The sequence below is a fragment of the Aulonocara sp. 'chitande type north' Nkhata Bay genome, linkage group LG17 (genome assembly GCF_057382095.1).
Source record: "Aulonocara sp. 'chitande type north' Nkhata Bay isolate Kocher_YH1m ecotype deep benthic linkage group LG17, A_spYH_male_GT1.1, whole genome shotgun sequence".
Lineage (NCBI taxonomy): Eukaryota > Metazoa > Chordata > Actinopteri > Cichliformes > Cichlidae > Aulonocara > Aulonocara sp. 'chitande type north' Nkhata Bay.
Genome location: NC_141360.1, coordinates 15,732,794 through 15,754,947, shown reverse-complemented (window position 1 = coordinate 15,754,947; position 22,154 = coordinate 15,732,794). Strand labels below are relative to the sequence as shown.

Genomic DNA, 22,154 nt, shown 5'->3' with positions numbered 1-22,154 from the left:
AGATCACAAACTTTGTCACAAACCAAAGAATGATGGAAGGAAAGATCACAAGCTTTGTCACAACGGAAACAAGGATGGAAGGAAAGATCACAAGATTGGTCACAATGGAAAGAAGGATGGAAGGAAAGATCACAAGCTTTGTCACAAAGGAAAGAAGGATTGAAGGAAAGATCACAAGATTGGTCACAATGGAAAGAAGGATGGAAGGAAAGATCACAAGCCTTGTCACAAAGGAAAGAAGGATTGAAGGAAAGATCCCAAGCTTTGTCACAAAGGAAAGAAGGATGGAAGGAAAGATCACAAGCTTTGTCACAAAGGAAAGAAGGATGGAAGGAAGGAAAGATCACAAGCTTTGTCACAAAGGAAAGAAGGATGGAAGGAAGGAAAGATCACAAGCTTTGTCACAAAGGAAAGAAGGATGGAAGGAAGGAAAGATCCCAAGCTTTGTCACAAACGAAAGAAGGATGGAAGGAAAGATGACAAGCTTTGTCACAAAGGAAAGGAGGATGGAAGGAAAGATCACAAACTTTGTGACAAAGGAAAGAAGGATGGAAGGAAAGATCAGAAGCTTTGTCACAAAGGAAAGAAGGATGGATGGAAAGATCAGAAGCTTTGTCACACGGGAAAGAAGGATGGAAGGAAAGATCAGAAGCTTTGTCACAAAGGAAAGAAGGATGGATAGAAAGATCAGAAGCTTTGTCACAAAGGAAAGAAGGATGGAAGGAAAGGTCACAGGCTTTGTCACAAAGGAAAGAAACAATGGAAGGAAGGAAAGATGACAAGCTTTGTCACAAAGGAAAGAAGGATGGTAGGAAAGATGACAAGCTTTGTCACAACGGAAAGAAGGATGGAAGGAAAGATCACAAGCTTTGTCACAAAGGAAATAAGGATGGAAGGAAAGATCACAAGCTTTGTCACAAAGGAAAGAAGGATGGAAGGAAAGATCACAAGCTTTGTCACAAAGGAAAGAAGAATGGAAGGAAAGATGACAAGCTTTGTCACAATGGAAAGAAGGATGGAAGGAAAGATGACAAGCTTTGTCACAAAGGAAAGAAGGATGGAAGGAAAGATGACAAGCTTTGTCACAAAGGAAAGACGGATGGAAGGAAAGATCACAAGCTTTGTCACAAAGGAAAGAAGGATGGAAGGAAGGAAAGATCACAAGCTTTGTCACAAAGTAAACAAACGATGGAAGGAAAGATCACAAGCTTTGTCACAAAGGAAAGAAGCATCGAAGGAAAGATCACAAGCTTTGTCAAAAACAAAAGAGGATGGAAGGAAGGAAGGAAGGAAATATCACAAGTTTTGTCACAAAGGAAAGAAGGATGGAAGGAAAGATCACAAGCTTTGTCACAAAGGAAAGAAGGATGGAAGGAAAGATCATAAGCTTTGTCACAAAGGAAAGAAGGATGGAAGGAAAGATCACAAGCTTTGTCACAAAAGAAGGAGGATGGAAGGAAGGAAAGATCACAAGCTTTGTCACAAAAGAAAGAAGGATGGAAGGAAAGATCACAAGCTTTGTCACAAAGGAAAGAGGATGGAAGGAAAGATCACAAGCTTTGTCACAAAGGAAAGAAGGATGGAAGGAAAGATCACAAGCTTTGTCCCAAAGGAAAGAAGGATGGAAGGAAAGATCACAAGCTTTGTCAAAAATGAAAGAAGGATGGAAGGAATGAAAGATCATAAGCGTTGTCAAAAAGGAAAGGAGGATGGAAGGAAGGAAAGATCATAAGCTTTGTCACAAAGGAAAGAAGGATGGAAGGAAAGATAACAAGCTTTGTCACAAAGGAAAGAAGGATGGATGGAAAGATCACAAGCTTTGTCACAAAGGAAAGAGGATGGAAGGAAGGAAAGATCACAAGCTTTTTAACAAAGGAAAGAAGGATGGAAGGAAAGATCACAAGCTTTGTCACAAAGGAAAGATGCATGGGAGGAAAGATCACAAGCTTTGTCACAAAGGAAAGAAGGATGGAAGGAAAGATCACAAGCTTTGTCACAAAGGAAAGAAGGATGGAAGGAAAGATCACAAGTTTTGTCACAAAGGGAAGAAAGAAAGAAAGAAAGATCACAAGCTTTGTCACAAAGGGAAGAAAGAAAGAAAGATTACAAGTTTTGTCACAAAGTGTCATGGTCCTGGGTCGTTGACCCAGCGTTTTGTGATTATTTTCCTCTGTTCTAGTTATTCTGTGTCCTCCCCCCTTGTGTCCGGTTCGGGTCCTAGATTTCCTGTTTTGTTCTGAAAGTCTGTGTCTGTTGTCATTGTGTTCAGCTTGTCTCCTCCGGTCCTCGTGTGTATTAGGTTCAGCTGTTCTTCCCTCCTGTGTGTCTGTGAACGTTCTCAGTCATCCAGGTCATCGTAGTCAAAGGAGCTTGCAAAGAAAAGCGTCAGGACTTCTTTAAGTTGTTTGAAGACGTTTCACCTCTCATCCGAGAAGCTTCTTCAGTTCTAAGGTCAAATGGTGGAGAGTCCCAGATATAAACCTAGTGGGAGTAACCCCCCAATGAGGGACAAAAGGACCCCCTGATGATCCTCTAATCGCCACACCTTGGCTCAGGCGATTAGAGGATCGCGCCGTCGGCGCGTCACCCCACAGCCGGAGATTAGGACTTCTGAGTTGCCAGCTGTGGTGAGTGCAAAAGACACTCTGTCTGTTTCGCCAGATCTTGTTACTGTTTATACCGGGGCAGTGTTTGTTGAGTTAGCTTCCCAGCCAGAAGCTCAGTTAGCTGCCCAGCCTTCACCTCCATCACATTCAGCCTCACTACCCATAGCCCAGTTACAGTCACAGCCAGACTTATTAGACACTATGTTACAGTCCATAGCCCAGTCAATAGCTCAGTTGTTAGAAGACTCATCAGCCTTATTATCAGCTCAGCCACCTATTCAGCCATCATCTTCACCAACTCCTCCTGTACAACAAGTTAAGTCCATCCAACCCGAAAAGAACTATTTTTCATCTGTTTATTTCAAGCAGAGAGACAAACCACACAATATTGAAAACATTCCTCAAGAGCTGGCCAGTTCTGAGACTGAGACACACTCCAGGGCCTCCCCAGAGGCTGGGTTTCAGCCCCCAGCCCACTCTGGACCCCTGGAGGTTAAGAAGCCAGCTGAGGACTGCACCCGGCTATCGCTGCCTGAGCTAAGTCAATGCTCTGTGCAGCTGCAGTCTGCTTTGTGTTTGCCAGAGGCCCGTGCGCCTGCTGGTTCTGACCTGTTCCTGCCAGAGGCCCGTGTGCCTGCTGGTTCTGACCTGTTCCTGCCAGAGGCCCGTGCGCCTGCTGGTTCTGACCTGTTCCTGCCAGAGGCCCGTGCGCTTGCTGGTTTTGTCCTGTGTGTTCCAGGGGCCCCGGTGCCCACTGGTCCAGAGACTGTTTTCGCTGGAGGACTCGAGGAGCCCGTCCAGCCTCCTGCTTCGCCAGCTGGAGGGCCCGAGGAGCCCGGCCAGCTTCCTGCCTCGTCAGCTGGAGGGCCCGAGGAGCCCGTCCAGCTTCCTGCCTCGTCAGCTGGAGGTTCAGGGGAACCTAGCCAGCTTCCTGCCTCGTCAGCTGGAGGGCCCGAGGAGCCCGTCCAGCTTCCTGCCTCGTCAGCTGGTTCAGGGGAACCTAGCCAGCTTCCTGCCTCGTCAGCTGGAGGGCCCGAGGAGCCAGTCCAGCTTCCTGCCACGTCAGCTGGAGGTTCAGGGGAACCTAGCCAGCTTCCTGCCTCGTCAGCTGGAGGGCCCGAGGAGCCTGTCCAGCTTCCTGCCTCGTCAGCTGGAGGTTCAGGGGAACCTAGCCAGCTTCCTGCCTCGTCAGCTGGAGGGCCCGAGGAGCCAGTCCAGCTTCCTGCCTCGTCAGCTGGAGGTTCAGGGGAACCTAGCCAGCTTCCTGCCTCGCCAGCTGGAGGGCCCGAGGAGCCCGTCCAGCTTCCTGCCTCGTCAGCTGGAGGTTCAGGGGAACCTAGCCAGCTTCCTGCTTCGTCAGCTGGAGGGCCCGAGGAGCCCGTCCAGCCGCCTGCTGCAGCTTCATCATCTTCGCCTGGCCCGGCTCCAGCATCATCAGCTTCGCCTAGCCCGGCTCCAGCATCATCAGCCTCACCTGGTCCGGCTCTGCTTCTGCCTCGCCTGGTCCAGCCTCTGCTTCTGCCTCGTCTGGTACTGCGGGGGCCACACCACCATCGCGTCCCGGAGTGCCGCCTCGACATCAGCGGTCGTCTGCTGGGCCGCTAGTTGGGCGTCATCGTCGACATGGACGACCTCCCAGACGCCGCCGTTGCCGTCCACACGGTCAGTCGCCTGAACGGTTTCCCCGTCGCCGCCGCTGCCGTGTGCACGGTCAGCCCCCTGAACTGTTTCCACTTCGCCACCACTGCCTTCCGCGCAGTCGGCTTTTGGATCTGTGTCGCCAACGTGGCCGGCCTCAGAAGATGAATTGTCCTGGTCTTCTGAGTTGTCAGCCTCCGGGCCGGCCTCCTGAACTGTGTTTTGTTCTTGTACTCCAGCATGTGTGTTTTTGTTTTGGACAATTCCCTCGGCTCGCTGGATCTTGTTTTGTTCGGTGTTGGGTTAGGGTTAGAAAGATCACAAGTTTTGTCACAAAGGGAAGAAAGGAAGAAAGAAAGATCACAAGCTTTGTCACAAAGGGAAGAAAGAAAGAAAGATCACATGTTTTGTCACAAAGGGAAGGAAGAAAGAAAGAAAGATCACAAGTTTTGTCACAAAGGGAAGGAAGAAAGAAAGATCACAAGTTTTGTCACAAAGGGAAGAAAACAAAACTGTCACATGAATATAGGGCTGAAGTACAAATGGCCATCTATAACAGAACATACCACATTCTTAAAACATTACTGAGAAGATATATCTGTTAAATTATTCATCAATGAGTAAAACCGAAACTCTGCTTTTATATATAGAAAATTTTGCTTGACCCACCACAAAATTTAGCAGATTCCACTTTGAAGCCTCCTTTTTTTGTATAGCCAGCACCAAACAGAAATGCCAATGGAGACCAACCCCATCCACATTTTTCAAAGACATGCTCTAACATAACAAACAGTGGTTCAAAGCATTTACATTCAAGAAATGTGAAAAACAGTTTCTGTTTCCTGTTCTGTTTTCTGTTACCAGCTGTCAGCTACTTACAAAAGGATCCTGGTGTTATTTCTCAGAAACAGTTCATAACTTCCCTTCAACTCATTCATGTCACCTAAAAGCTAAACCTGTTTCTCCATCACCTGTTCATCTCTGATGATTCAGTGAGGACATCTGGTTTCATCTTCATGTTTCCCTCTCACCAGATAACGAAACCAATATCATGACCAGCAGCTTTTATGGCTGTGGCTCCAGCAAACATCCGCTGATACTAGAAATTAATATTAAATAAATTCTAACAACAGCTCATCAAGCTGAATAACTCCATCTTGTGTCTTTTTCGATTCTAGCTCGAGCACGGGACAAACTATTCCTTTTCAGTTCAATATGTAATATTTTCGCTGAATACGGGACGATTCCATTTTTTAAGGGACGGTTGGCAACTCTAATAACTAACCTTATGAATAAAATAAAGTTCACTATCAGTAACATCATAGCACCCACTCAGCTGTATAGAAACTCCGTCATGCTAGCTAGTACCCAGTATGAGTTAGTAACTGACTATAAAAAGGCAGCACAACAAAAATAAACTACACATAAACTTGGTTTATATCTGAAAAAAAAAAATCATCAGCCCATAAACATGAAAAATTATCATCGGCCCACCGGGCAAGTGCCCGGTATGCCCAATGGCCAGTTCAGCTATGGTTGTGCCATCAGTTAACCCAGCTGGCACGGGTTGCTGACCCCTGCTGTAGTGTCTTCTGTGTTTACGTTCACCTTCCCATGTGTATGCGTTTCTCTCTCGCCCCTCTGCGTGTCTTAGGTTGGCATCTTTATGTTTCCTTTTTTATTTTGACAGACTTGTGTTCCATGTTCAATGTTTTTAGTTTTGCTTCCCCTGTGGCGTCAAGTTCATTTGTATCAGCTGTGTTCCCCATGTGTTTCTGGTCATTGGTTATTTTCACACCATGTCTCCAGGTTTCCACACTGGTTTTCATGTTTAAAGTTGTCACGTTTATTATCTAGTTTTCCCAATTTAGGTTCAGTTTAGTGTCAGATTCTTTTGCCTCACCCACAATAAACAGTTCTTCTCGTTAAGATTTCTGTTGTGTCCACATTTCATTTGTCTGCATTTGTTATACTACTCTCCACACCATCTGCCAGAGCAGACTGTGCCATGGCCTCATGACATCATTAAAATGTAAAAAGTGGCATACAATTTTAAGTCCAAACTTTTAACACAAGTTGAAATGGAGACTCATAGCTGCAGCTGAGGGTAAATAACAGTCACCTTCATTCCATTTCCAGAGTGTGCTCTGGCACAATCATATGCATTGGTTGCTAAAGAAAACAAGAAATAAGAGCCACCCCTGATCACTAGGTAACATAGATCAGATTATCATCATCATCATCATCGTTTATTTGTATAGCACTTTACGAACACACCAGGCAGACCAAAGTGCTGAACAACACAGATCAAAACAACAACCAAATTAAAAATACCATAAAATCATTACATACAATAAAATAAATAAGAAGGTGTCAGTTTCCTACAGAGTTAAAAGCCAGGGAATAAAAATAGGTTTTCAATCTGGACTTAAAGACCTGCACTGTCTAATTTGGAGGGGAAGGTTATTCCAGAGCATCGGAGCCGCAATTGAAAAGGCACGGTCTCCTCTGCATTTCAGCCGCGACTTAGGGACCGACAGCAGCAACTGCTCAGCTGAACGGAGCGAGTGAGGAGGAACATGTGGCTTCAGCAAATCAGATAAATAGACAGGAGCCAGACCATTTAAAGATTTAAAAACCAATAAAAGGACTTTAAAAAGGACTTCACTAAAATCTTCAACCTTTCCTTGTCATCAAACACCGTCCCGCCCTGCCTCAAAACCTCCACCATCATCCCCATCGCCAAGAAGACAGCTGTGGCCAGCCCAAATGACTACAGGCCTGTTGCACTTACGCCTGTAGTGATGAAGTGCTTTGAGAGACTGGTCTGTCAGCACATCAGGGCCGGTCTGCCTCCCACTCTGGACCCCCACCAATTTGCCTACAGGACAAATCGTTCCACCGAGGACGCTATCACCATAGCGCTCCACACTGCGCTGAGTCACCTGGAGCACCGAGGAAGCTATGTGAGAATGCTCTTTCTGGACTTCAGCTCAGCATTCAATCATATCATCCCGGAGATCCTGGTCCAGAAACTGTCTCACCTGGGACTCTCCACCCCCATCTGCCTCTGGATCAAGGACTTCCTGACAAATAGACCACAGTCTGTCAGACTCGGCCCCCACCGGTCCAGCACCATCACACTCAGCACCGGGTCTCCACAAGGATGTGTTTTGAGTCCCCTCCTGTTTACGCTCTACACATCCGACTGCTCCCCTACCCATCTCTCAAACACCATCATAAAGTTCGCAGATGACACCACAGTGGTTGGACTCATCTCAAGGGGGGATGAGTCGGACTACAGAGATGAGGTCAACAGACTGACTGAGTGGTGTTCAGTTAACAACCTCCAACTGAACACCACGAAAACTAAAGAACTTATCTTGGACTTCAGGAAGGGCAGAGCAGACCCGGCCCCACTTTACATTCACGGGAGCTGTGTGGAGAGGGTACACTCCATGAGGTTTCTGGGCGTGCAGATATCTGATGACCTCTCCTGGACTGCAAATACTACAGCGGTGGTTAAAAAGGCCCAGCAGCGTCTCCACTTTCTGAGAGTGCTCAGGAGGAACAACCTGGAGGAGAGGCTGCTGGTGACATTTTACAGAGCCACCATAGAGAGCATCCTAACGTACGGCATAACAACATGGTATGCAGGGTGCTCAGCTGCAGACAGGAAAGTACTGCAGAGGGTCATCAACACAGCCCAGAAGATCACTGGCTGCTCTCTGCCCAGCCTGGAGGTCACTGCAAACTCTCGGTACCTCAGCAGAGCTGGCAATATCATCAAGGACCACTCTCACCCCAGCAACCAACTGTTTGAACTATTACCGTCAGGCCGACGGTACAGGTCACATAAAACCAGGACAAACAGATTCAGGGATAGCTTCTTTCCCAGAGCTATCACCGTAGTAAATAAGCACAAAAACAATTGAACCTATTCCATACCGTCACTGTCATTATATTATGCTGCTATTCATACTGTCATCATATTAATGCTGCTATCCTGTATATATTGTACATACTATTGTTTGAGTACTTACGATCGTTTTTTTTTTTTTTGTACTTTTTATATTTTACATTTATATTTATTATTGAAACTTGCACCAAGGGAGTGGCACTCCAATTTCGTTGTACTCTGTACAATGACAATAAAGGCTATTCTATTCTATTCTATTCTATTCTATTCTATTCTATTCTATTCTATTCTATTCTAAAACGAATCCTAAATTCAATGGGAAGCCAATGCAAGGAAGCCAGAACCGGAGTGATGTGATCGAATTTCCTACTACCAGTTAAAAATCGCGCCGCCGCATTTTGCACTAACTGCAGGCGTGACAAGGTGCCCGACCCGACCCCTATTAAAAGGGAATTACAATAGTCCAGACGTGAGGTGATAAAAGCATGAATAAGAGTTTCCAAATTGGGTTTGGAAAGGAAAAGCTTAACCTTCGACAGGCGTCTGAGGTGATAAAAAGCTGATTTCACCACCCCATTTACATGACCTTCAAAAGTAAGCGCAGAATCAAGTTTAACACCAAGATTAGTGATTGAACTTTTCAGATGAGAGGTCAAATCACCAAAATCAACATCTGGAGAATCAGTAGAACGATGCGGGCCATATAAAATTTGCTTCAGTTTTGCGACCATTAAAATTCAAAAAATGATTTGCCATCCATAATTTAATATCGCTAAGACAGTCAAGCAGTGATTGACCTGGGGAGGTATCCAAATGACTAAAAGGTAAGTAAAGCTGACAGTCATCGGCATACAAATGAAATGACACTCCGTGTTTACGAAAAATCGCACCAAGGGGGAGTAAATACAGCGAGAAAAATAATGGCCCAAGGCTAGATCCCTGGGGCACACCCCAAAGCAGAGGGGCCACAGAGGAAGCGGCCAGCTCCAGCTTGACACAAAAACTCCTTTTGGAAAGATATGATTTTATCCATGACAATGCCAGATCAGAAATTCCCACACAGTGATGTAAGCGGGAGATCAGCAGGTCGTGGTCCACTGTGTCAAATGCAGCTGTCATATTCAATAACACAAGCACAGCATATTTACCACGATCAGTAGCAACAAGGTTGTCATTCATAACTTTAACAAGAGCTGTCTCCGTACTGTGAAAGGGCTTAAAACCAGATTTCAGACAATTGCGAGTCGCTCAAATAATCCAACAGTTGGGTATGTACAATCCTCTCCAAGATCTTGCTTAAAAAGGGAAGTTTGGAGATAGGTCTAAAATTTGACATAGTAGAACTATCAAGGCCAGGTTTCTTAAGTAAGGGGTGTATGACTGCATGTTTAAACGCACTAGGAACTTGACCGGTTAACAGACTAGTATTGATAATTTTCAGGATATAAGGTCCAATGATGGGAAATACTTTTTGGAGAAAACGGGGAGTAACAACATCATTCGGGGAGCCACAGGGCTTAGCATGTAGCACCAACTCCTCTAAGTCACGCAGAGAAATCAGTGCAAAAGCAGGGAATAGGCTTGAGCAAGGAGCATGCATGGCCGGATCGACAATAGGTGGAATCAGAGGCCTCAGGCTAGCCTCAGAGGACGGCAAAAGGTTGTAACCCTCCAAGTTAAGTACAGAATTAATCGTATTGTATAAAACACAAGGGTTGTGAGAGTTGGCCGAAATAAGTTGGGAAAAGTAGGAGTGTTTATCGGCCTTAACTGCCCTCTGATAAGTTTTCCAACTAATCTTTAGGGCTTCCAGGGTGTTACATCCCCCAGGAGGATGTCTCTTCTCCCTATTAACCCTTTGTTTTGTCCAGGCTCCACCTCCTCTGTCCTGATTGGATGTTGCGCAGAGTCCGGCTAATTGGTAATCAGCAGAGCACTACTTAAGGCCTGTGGAGCTGTGCTTCTGTGCCCTCTGGCCATTTTGGTTGCCATACTTGTGCAGGCTTGCATGCCTTTGTATTTTGTGTGAGCATTGTTGTTTCATGTTCAGACTGCTTGTAGGGGAGAGCTGCCTTTTGTTTTGACACCCTGTTTTCTCCTGTTTATGTGTTGTTAGGTAGGTTATGGTTATAGGTTGTATATTTTGTTTCTTTGGAGTTAGGTAAGTTTCTTTTATTTCTACGTCAGGGATGTTTTGTTTGTTATGTTGGCCTTGGCTCTCCCTGACGTTACACCTCGGTCTGAACCCCATCACCAGTGTTAAATAAACCTTTTAAAATTACCATCTTGGCTCCTCCTTCTCTATCCACATTTATGTTCGTCCCTTCAACCCCCTAGACTAGCCAGGGGACGTAACACAGGGAGACATGCAATCTGTCTTTTTTCCACTGTCTTTCACATTTCCTACATTGTCTTCTAATAGCTCGGGTACGCTCTGTTAACCAAGGACTAGTCTTAGATTTACATTTTCTTAGTCTCAAAGGGGCAACAACATCAAGCACAGATTTACAAGCAAAGTCAAAATACAAAAGTAGGTCATCTGCAGTGGGCAACTCAGGGGCATAAGACATAAATTTGTCAAACAGTATAGAAAACCGTTTATCAGAATCCGAGCCAAAGGCACGATAACATCGAGCAGGTGCAGCCTGATTTGCAAAAGCGTTAGAAAGAGCAATATCAAATAAGATAGGCATATGATCAGAAAATACTTCATCTTCAACTTGGTATTGGTTCCAGTTAGGGAGGAAAAAATCCTTGGCTGTCATATTCAGGCCGGTCAGACATCCGGATGGATAAACCTATTTCCAATAATGTCTGGCGATCATAGGAAAAAGTACAACACACATGTAACACAAAGTTAACTAAAAACAATAAAACAAAACAAATAAAGGAGAGCGATAGACGGCGTGCCGAACACACAGGCGCCATCTTGAAATTAACCTCAGTTGGTCTTAAATGAGAGAGAGAAATGCAGAAAGAAAAGCACAAACGGAAATAAATGAACATATAACTAAAAGAAATTGTGCTTCTTTATTTTATTTCCAAAGCATGCTTTGTTATTATTACAAGGATTCATTTTTATCACCTATTCAGTATTAAATAAATCCCATGCATTTGGATACATGTAAATGTATATATTATATCTATAAAAAAATAATGTTCAATGTTCTGGACAAAATTGACATAATTGTCCATCATGTCAACAAACAAAGAAGTCTTACATACTTGTCCCAAGTCAGCTTCAACAAGACTCTATTGCCTTTTTTTTATGGACTTCCGTTTAACAGTGATTTGTTAACACAATGTAAATCTCCAAAAAGCTATTGAGTCTTGTTGAAGCATCATATGTTCTTTTGTTTATTTTTGTTTTATTTGGGACTTTAATGAAAAGTAAAGAGAAGGAGTCCAAGCAGCAGATGGATCATTCCCAGTCTGATAGAACAAGCATCACTTTTGGTGGTAGAGGCAGTGGTTGCAGTTGATGTAGCAGTTATAGCTGTAATGGCGGCGGAGGTTGTAGTTGGGGTAGTGGTTGTAATCGTAGTTGGGGTAGTGGTTGTAGTTGTAGTTGGGACGGTGGTTGTAGTTGTGGCGGTGGTTGTAGTTGTGGTGGTGGTTGTAGTTGCGGGGGTGGTAGTAGTTGCGGGGGTGGTTGTAGTTGTTGTTAGGGTGGTGGTTGAAGTTGCGGCGGTGGTTGTGGTTGTAGTTGGGATGGTGGTTGTAGTTGCGGCGGTGGTTGTTGTTGGGGCAGTGGTGGTGGTTGTAGTTGGGGCAGTGGTGGTGGTTGTAGTTGGGGCATTGGTGGTTGTTGTGGTCGCGGCAGTGGTTGTAGTTGTGGCGGTGGTTGTAGCTGGGACAGTGGTTGTGGTTGTTGTTGGGGTGGTGGTTGTAGATGCAGCGGTGGTTGTGGTTGTAGTTGCAGCGGTGGTTGTAGTTGTGGGCATGGTTGTGGTTGATGTAGCAGTTGTAGCATTTGTAGCTGTAATGGCGGCGGTGGTTGTAGTTGGGGGAGTGGTTGTGGGTGTAGTTTTACTGGTTGTAGTTGGGGGGATTGTTGTAGTGGTGGTTGTAGTTGTGGCAGTGGTTGTAGATGTTGTTGGGGTGGTGGTTGCAGTTCCGGCGGTGGTTGTGGTTGTAGTTGCTGCGGTGGTTGTAGTTGTGGCAGTGGTTGTAGTTGTAGTTGTGGCGGTGGTTGTAGTTGTAGTTGGGGTGGTGGTTGTAGTTGGGGTGGTGGTTGTAGTTGTAGTTGGGGGGATGGTTGTAGTTGGGGCGGCAGTTGTAGTTGGTGCTGCAGAACAGGCAACACCTGATACTGTACCAATGCTCTGCATGAAAGGTAGAGAACCCAGGCTTGAAGCAGCTGCACACAGGTTTGCAGATGCGCAGCCGTAACCTGGATACGTGCTGGTGCTGCTTTTGACTGCAGATGAAAAAGAAGAATTTCAGGAAATGTTTTAAATTGGCTACTTTCCAGGAAGCTTAATATATTTCATGCAAAAAACAACTTAACACCTTTGTAAAACATTTATGTGTTTGTCTGACTTCCAGGCTTGAAATTTAAAATCTTATTACAGTAACTTTCACACCCAAGGATAACATTTAGTATAAATTAGGGTAAAAGTTTCCGCTCTTTTTATATGTCAGATGTATTACAAAAGAATTTGAAATCATCTTTGATAGAAAACCGATGACACAACTGATACAACATAAAGACTCACTGATTGATTGGAAGCATTGGTTCTCCACTCCCTGACACTGTAATGTGGAGGAGCACTGACCAGTGGAAGGGTCACAAAAGTTGCATACCCCACCATTATTTGACTGAGAAGCAGGATCTGAAACAGAAAAGAAGATGATTTCATTTCAGAACAGAGACCCTTAGAACATCAGATTATTGTCTTTATCTCTTTATATTATTCTTTTGTCTTCAATGAGCAACATAGTATTTAACTTACTTGGCAGAGTTGCTGAGTTGCAGTTATCTGTGTTGCAGCATTAAGCAGAAGCAAGAGCACTTTGAAAACCCAGGTCGACTGAAAATGTCTGAGAAGTTACGGCTGGACATACGGAGGAAGATGCACATGCCTTGTAGATTTGTGTTGTCGTAGTTCCAGATAAAGTAGCTACAAAGGCAAAGTTATGGGCAGAAATCTGTGCCATCAGAAACTGAATTTGAATAAGTTAAATTTGAATTTGAATTGCTCCAATTGAATCTGAATTGTAACTTGAATAAATGCTTTTGAAAACTGAATTTGAATTAGTCTAATTTGAAATTGAATTTATGGTTTGAAAATGATCATCACTAAATTGAAATTGAATTTTATATTTTGAAAATGAATTGATTTGCTTTGAAACTGCATTTTATCCTTTAAAAATTCAGCTCTCGAATAATTTCAGTTTCACTTCTCACCATTCAGTTTCAGGTCTACAATTCAATTTCAGGTCCAAAATTCAGTTTTTTGGAACTTACATCCGGTTCCGGTTCAAGCGCAGATTAATAGAACTACGTTTTACTAGCGGACCGAAAGTGTTACTGACGGGAATCTACAGCGTCTTGAGCTGAATTAAGACTTCAGAAGTCATTTGTCATGTCGAATGACCAGCGGATAAACTCTCAGGTTGGTAATAAATGTATTACATGTATAAAAACAAGCGTCGTGTTAACAAATGATAGCCGTAAGGTAACTTTTATGCTTATTGTAGCTGTTATGTCACGAGTTGCTCTGAGGATCCACTCGCAGGACTCCGGAGTTGTGTTTTAACAGAGACGGTTTATTTACAAGATCTTCACCAAGTGTATTTACAGACAGTGCGAGGACAGTGCTATATACAAGATGTGAGAGGCAGGGTTCCAGGGCTCCAGGGCAAACAAGGGAATCACACACGCGCTCACGCCAACCTCTCTCCGCTAGTGACCAGTCACCCCTTACACACTCCACACGGGGAAACACGGGGACGGGTCCGGGGAATCTAGAACAGAGAGACACACGTTAACTTTCTGAGACGGAAGTGTGGGAAACTAGGGCTCGACGTGTACTGACTAGAGTCTTCACAACAATCCAGTGTTGAACAGCTGATCTCCTCCTTCTAATATACCAGCTGGTCTGATGAGGCCCAGGTGTGCATGATCCAGGAAGGCGTGGACCGAGGGCGTGAACCCGCCATGAGTTCCGCCCCGGCAAAACAGGGGAGAGGGAGAGAGAGAGAGAGAGGAAAAAGAGAAGAGAAGGGGGGCTAGGAGTGGAGAGACGCTGATCAGCGCCTTGCCGATCCCGCAGGTCGTGACATGTTAGCTAAAAACGCTAATTTAGCGTAGTTTGCCCTGAATTCAGCTTTGACAAACAAATATGATCGACTGTTTTTAGTAGAATTCCAAAGTTGTCATCTTGTACCCTCTCAGAGTACCCCCTCTGTATGCTTGCAGAGACCCCTACAGTAGGGAAACATGCAAAACAGTGTCCAAACCTTTGTATTTTAGCTTTATTTATGTCTTACACAGCATCCCAACTCTTTAGCTAACTTAATAACTTTAGCTAAAGCGAATAGTTAGTCTAATTCATTAGTGCAGCATTACTGGATCACCTCTGTTTGAAGTGATATAATATGATATACAACTATCACTGAAACAGCAAACTTTGTAAATAAGCAAACAACACTTCTCATTCTCTAAACGTTTGGCCACAGCTGTAGATTACACTATCAGTGCTTGTTCACTCTTGACAATAATTACATTTCAAAATTTACTTTGTGCATTTACAGGTAAACAATATCTAATATTTTATCTAAATGACTGCTTTGTCTTTGAAAAGGGTGAAGAGCCTGAGGCCGGTGACAGTCCAGTTCTACTCTAAGTACAGCCTTACAGTGGCTCACAGGACAAGGCCACATTCCTGTCCTGCCAGAAGAGAAGAGAAACTTCAGAGTCTTCATGCAGTTCAACCACACCTGTCATATTCCATATGACAGGGGTCTCAAACTCCAGTTCTCAAGGGTCAAAGTGTCATGCAACTTTTCCATGCCCTCGAGGACTGGAGTTTGAGACCCCTGCCGTATAGTGTTCATGCAGTTTTCTACCCCACAGTTACAGCATGTCTGACTGCCTGTTCAGCATATGCAAAAATATATGATGACTTTAAGCATGTAATGACTAAGGCCTTCCATTATGGTGTTTGTCATCACATGTCACAGACATCTGGATGATCATTTGGAATAAACTAAAAACTAAAAACTTGTTACTTCATCTTTTATCTTTATTATTATCATTGTTCTTATTTTACATTTTTCATTGTTAGGCATTAGGTTTATTTGTAGTAGTCCTTTCCAACTTCTTTCCCTCTTCCATGTTACTGTGTCAGCTTGTCAGCATCTATTTGGGTTTGGAAGTGGAACAGAAAGTAAGGAAATCCAAAGTGCCATTAAAACCAGGAGAGGTTCTTATATTTCAGAAGAAGGGATTAATTCAAAAGAAATGACCTCAATGCCATATTTTATTTAGGAACCCTAGAGAGCACTTTGCAAAATAACACATTCTTATAATTTCACCCTCAGATGAGCCAAGCTACAACTGTCAGGGAAGGTGATGTAGGTACAGAGCATATGAGAGTGGTTAAGTTAATGTCTCTTGTCTAGATGAAGGCACAAGAGGGATCAATGGCAAGGCGTAGAGATTCAGTATCTTCAGTGGACACTCCATTTCTGGCACAAAACACCTGTAAAAGATGGTCGATTTAGGAGGTGACCCGACAACTTCAGCCTGTCAAACATAGTAATGGAGCAGTATGCTTTAAAAAAAAAAATCTAATTAAGCATGCACTCAGTACCCTAAGAATTATTATGGTAGTTAAACACAGTGATAGTTGTATATCATATTATATCACTTCAAACAGAGGTGATCCAGTAATGCTGCACTAATGAATTAGACTAACTATTCACTTTAGCTAAAGTTATTAAGTTAGCTAAAGAGTTGGGATGCTGTGAAAGACATAAATAAAGCTAAAATACAAAGGTTTGGACACTGTTTTGCATGTTTCCCTACTGTAGGGGTCTCTGCAAGCATACAGAGGGGGTAATCTGAGAGGGTACAAGATGACAACTTTGGAATTCTACTAAAAACAGTCGATCATATTTGTTTGTCAAAGCTGAATTCAGGGCAAACTACGCTAAATTAGCGTTTTTAGCTAACAGCTACAATAAGCATAAAAGTTACCTTACGGCTATCATTTGTTAACACGACGCTTGTTTTTATACATGTAATACATTTATTACCAACCTGAGAGTTTATCCGCTGGTCATTCGACATGACGAATGACTTCTGAAGTCTTAATTCAGCTCAAGACGCTTTAGATTCCCGTCAGTAACACTTTCGGTCCGCTAGTAAAACGTAGTTCTATTAATCTGCGCTTGAACCGGAACCGGATGTAAGTTCCAAAAAACTGAATTTTGGAACTGAAATTGAATTGTAGAACTGAAACTGAATGGTGAGAAGTGAAACTGAAATTATTCGAGAGCTGAATTTTTAAAGGATAAAATGCAGTTTCAAAGCAAATCAATTCATTTTCAAAATATAAAATTCAATTTCAATTTAGACTAATTCAAATTCAGTTTTCAAAAGCATTTATTCAAGTTACAATTCAGATTCAATCGGAGCAATTCAAATTCAAATTTAACTTATTCAAATTCAGTTTCTGATGGCACAGATTTCTGCCCATACAAAGTGCAGCTGGTTAATGTTGATGGAACACAAATAGCTTCACATTGGATGTAATTTAGTGAAAATATGAAATATGATATGAAGAAAACATTACCTTGAATGGTAGCTGTAACACACATTGGTTCCGATGAGGAACATGTATTTGCTACTGTGGTTGAACACGTCAAATCTGTTCAGATTTGACACAGAAGGGCTCCAGCTGCAATCAGGAGAGAAATACAGAAATGATGATCACAATTTAAATATATAGCAAATAGGAGATGTTTTGAAAGTTCATATTGGGTTACAGCAGGTTACAGTCGAGTCAATACTACTCACTAACTTTGGAAAAAAAATACAATGTTAGATTTAAAAAAAGATTTAACCTCCTAAGACATGCATTTTTAATTTCTCTTTGATATTTGGGCATATTGGGGCCCGGTGAATGTAAAAACAAAGAATTACCAGATTTTTTTTTTAACCATATTTTTGTTTTTAAGAAAAATAAGAGCCACATATGAGGATATTCGTTTAAAATTTTAAAAGAACAGTAGCAGTATAATGTCCTCGTAAGTGGATATCAGGCCCATGTAGAGCAAAATTGAGTATTTTAGTCTAAATAACCCAAAATGTGATGTCCACATATGTGGACGCCAGGTCCTAGGAGGTTACAGCTTTAAATTAGACTCCCTTCTACCTGCAGGTGAAATGAGTGTAGTTACCTGTGGTGGAGAGTGCCCAGAGATGAAACAGAGAAAACAGCAGCTTCATTGTGATGAACAGGTCAGTTCTGCAGATTAGTTTGCCTGGGCTGTGATACTGAAGCTGAGGAGCAGCACTGCACTTTATATACTGAACAGGTGACATCAGGTTTGGGTGTGAAACCTGATGTCACCTGTTCAAAATTCATTTTTACAGCATGATCATTCATACATTCAACTCTTCTTTCGTCAAATCACTATGTCAGAGCACCTTACCACACCTGTTTTCTTCAAATCAACAAGTATCCAGGCATCAAAACAAACAAAGTAAGTTGTTTTTTAATTTTTTAACCTTTTAATAAATGAGAATGACCTCGTGCCTAGCATCATTAAACTGTCATCTTTCATTTTTATTGTGAAACCATGATTGAATTTTTGTTGATACAATTTAATTTGTTTATAACAGTTGACACTTTCAAATAAAATCAGGATCAAATGCAAGGGCGATTCTAGGATCAGAGCTTTGGGGATGCTGAGCACCCAGAGAGCTGTCCAGCCAAGCAAGATAAACTACTTGTCACGATGAGACTTCTTCCCTGTCTCTGTCAGTCCCTGCATCCTTAAATGTCTCCAGTTGCCCCGAGTTCTCTCTGACTGTCTCCTTGGTGCATTTAAACCCCTGTTCCCGTCCTCGTCGTCTGTTGTCTTCGTCTCCGTTATCAGTCATCATAATTTTACCATCTCTGTGCTCGTCTGCAAATTTCTTCATTAAATCATAAGAATCTTAAATTCATCAAGTCTCTATGTGCCTGGGTCCTCGTCACAAAACACGACATCACTGTTTTGTACATTTTAACACAATTTAATCCCCACATTTGTGAAAGAAAAGCAAAACACTTTTTTTTTTAAAAAGTTTGTAACAAAACCATCAAATCTGATAAAGGTTATTTAAATGCTGCAAAAGGCTACTACTGCAAAAGAAGAATTGATTGGAATAAAAAAATACATATCCTAACCTTAATTACTGGGGGAGAATAATGCATGGTGCTCATAGTGAGTAAACAGTAAAACTGACTGCATTTTTTTGAACAGAGATTCACTTTTATTGTGTATGTACAATATAATACAGATACATAAAAAATACACTCCAAAAATAGAAGAGTCCTGATGATGTACAAATGTACAAAATATTAATTAAAAAAATTATAAAAAATTGAGGCAACTTTGCCTAGGGTACAATGTATACTATGTAAAAAAGCTACTACTACTGCAGCTATTACTATGGCTCTATGGCAGATTTTTTATTTTAGTTTAACCTCCGTCGCCTCACCTTGAGGCAAATCACTTTTGGTGGTCAAATCTCTCAAGCAGTTTAACAGTTTCTGTTTTGCCTGTCACTAGTCCCTGTCTGTTTTCTTACCTGGTTCTTCCTGACCTTGTACTTTCTCCTCACGTTCCTCTCTTTCCTCTCTCCTTCTTTGGACTGACAATCATACACAAATAGATTGTATTCAATTAGATGAAAAAAAATTACATTAATATGCAAAAAATACTATTAAGATCACTAATAAAAAAGTTCTCTCTTAGTGTACTTTCAACTAAAAGGCAAATTTTCAAATCACTTGTACATATGACAAAATAAGCAGCTTCTCTCATTCCATTTCAAACAGGACAGTGGTAACAACACTACGCTACAATAAGTTTTAGATTTCAAATAGGCTGTATAAATCTCAATGGAAGCAACAGGACGGTCAAATGTAGCTGATTTTACTACAGAGTAAGACGGATTGTAGGGTAGCAAATATCGTCGGAAAACACGTTTTCAACACTGCAGGTTACCTGGATGTAATGTTTTTCAGCTAAAAAGAAACATGGTCTGACTCCTACCTAACTATATAAAGAGCAACTGAAGGTTAAATGCAGCTAACATGTCCTGTTTTAAGCCAGGCACTTACACCTCCGCTCCGCTGCGTCTCAGCCACTATCGCTCTGGAAGAAAGGGCGCTAGAGTCAGAGCAGGGGAGAGGCGAGCTGGAACAAACCATTTTAATATATTTTAACAACAAACCTTTTGTTGTTAAAATATTACGTCTCAACCAGGTACTGTATGATTTTTGTATTTTTATTAGTGTGTCACACAAACAGCAAATATTGTCAAAAAAAGTAAGAAATCTTCAGGGGTGCTTTGATTCACCCCCGATTCATTTTTTGGGGTGTTGAAGCACCCCCAAAAATGGGCATAAAACGCCCCTGATCAAATTTTTCGAACCAAACCTGGAATGACTTTTCTACAACGAATGAAGGCCGAACCTAAATGTTTAACATTAGGTATTGTCCACTACATATACAGGGAGTGCAGAATTATTAGGCAAATGAGTATTTTGTCCACATCATCCTCTTCATGCATGTTGTCTTACTCCAAGGTGTATAGGCTCGAAAGCCTACTACCAATTAAGCATATTAGGTGATGTGCATCTCTGTAATGAGAAGGGGTGTGGTCTAATGACATCAACACCCTATATCAGGTGTGCATAATTATTAGGCAACTTCCTTTCCTTTGCCAAAATGGGTCAAAAGAAGGACTTGACAGGCTCAGAAAAGTCAAAAATAGTGAGATATCTTGCAGAGGGATGCAGCAGTCTCAAAATTGCAAAGCTTCTGAAGCGTGATCATCGAACAATCAAGCGTTTCATTCAAAATAGTCAACAGGGTCGCAAGAAGCGTGTGGAAAAACCAAGGCGCCAAATAACTGCCCATGAACTGAGAAAAGTCAAACGTGCAGCTGCCAAGATGCCACTTGCCACCAGTTTGGCCATATTTCAGAGCTGCAACATCACTGGAGTGCCCAAAAGCACAAGGTGTGCAATACTCAGAGACATGGCCAAGGTAAGAAAGGCTGAAAGATGACCACCACTGAACAAGACGCACAAGCTGAAACGTCAAGACTGGGCCAAGAAATATCTCAAGACTGATTTTTCTAAGGTTTATGGACTGATGAAATGAGAGTGAGTCTTGATGGGCCAGATGGATGGGCCCGTGGCTGGATTGGTAAAGGGCAGAGAGCTCCAGTCCGACTCAGACGCCAGCAAGGTGGAGGTGGAGTACTGGTTTGGGCTGATATCATCAAAGATGAGCTTGTGGGGCCTTTTCGGGTTGAGGATGGAGTCAAGCTCAACTCCCAGTCCTACTGCCAGTTTCTGGAAGACACCTTCTTCAAGCAGTGGTACAGGAAGAAGTCTGCATCCTTCAAGAAAAACATGATTTTCATGCAGGACAATGCTCCATCACACACGTCCAAGTACTCCACAGCGTGCCTGGCAAGAAAGGGTATAAAAGAAGAAAAACTAATGACATGGCCACCTTGTTCACCTGATCTGAACCCCATTGAGAACCTGTGGTCCATCATCAAATGTGAGATTTACAAGGAGGGAAAACAGTACACCTCTCTGAACAGTGTCTGGGAGGCTGTGGTTGATGCTGCACGCAATGTTGATGGTGAACAGATCAAAACACTGACAGAATCCATGGATGGCAGGCTTTTGAGTGTCCTTGCAAAGAAAGGTGGCTATATTGGTCGCTGATTTGTTTTTGTTTTGTTTTTGAATGTCAGAAATGTATATTTGTGAATGTGGAGATGTTATATTGGTTTCACTGGTAAAAATAAATAATTGAAATGGGTATATATTTGTTTTTTGTTAAGTTGCCTAATAATTGTGCACAGTAATAGTCACCTGCACACACAGATATCCCCCCTAAAATAGCTAAAACTAAAAACAAACTAACAACTACTTCCAAAAACATTCAGCTTTGATATTAATGAGTTTTTTGGGTTCATTGAGAACATGGTTGTTGTTCAATAATGAAATTATTCCTCAAAAATACAACTTGCCTAATAATTCTGCACTCCCTGTACTACTAATAAATAGATCAGGGGTAATCGACTGCATTTGTCCAAAGACCAGAATTTTATCTGGAGACACTGTGAGGGCCAGTTGCTCTTATAAAAATAACAGACTCACATTACCTGTACTGCAGCAAGCCACCAGAGGCAATATTTTAGGCTTCGTATTAATGAGGCTAATGATGCACGCAGTGCTTTAGTTTGTGGAGTACTGGCAGCAGAACGACCCGCATATATTACACCATAAAAAACACCACTCTTGAAGAGCCTTAACTTGTTAATCCTCTGGTGCTTTCTGGGGTTCCTGCTAGAAAAAGACATAAACAAATGAACTGATTATTTCTCTACAGGAAAACAGTCTGTGGTGGTCCGAGTTTTGCAGGTGCATCTAGTGCAGGTAGAACTGCTGTAAAAACCCACAGAGCTCAGCAGCCAGCGCAACAAATTCTGGATCCTTGGCTTTTAGTTAGCATTAGCAGCACATGCTGCATCCGATGTGAAACGACCTTTATGCTGCGCACTGTGACTCACAGCCATGGTCCCGGGTCAGCCCTGACTTTGTGTTAAACTAATCCTAAAGTAATAATGTTATTTCTAACCACTGATACACCACAACCTTATCCTTTCAACAGCTACTGAAAATTAGGGGACCTAGCTTCTATCGGATATTTATATAGAGATCCTCCAGCTTCAAACTGTA

General features: G+C 42.5%; 1 protein-coding gene across 1 annotated transcript in view; it reads right to left on the bottom strand.

The window, feature by feature from the left end:
• Positions 1-11,327: 11,327 nt before the first annotated feature.
• Positions 11,328-22,154, bottom strand: part of LOC147309815 (uncharacterized) — a 72,028-nt gene continuing 61,201 nt past the window's right edge. The window contains exon 6 of the mRNA XM_086268195.1: positions 11,328-12,451. Within this exon, the coding sequence (XP_086124321.1) occupies positions 11,544-12,451 (908 nt within the window). The 3' untranslated portion in view covers positions 11,328-11,543. The remainder of the gene's footprint in view (positions 12,452-22,154) is intronic.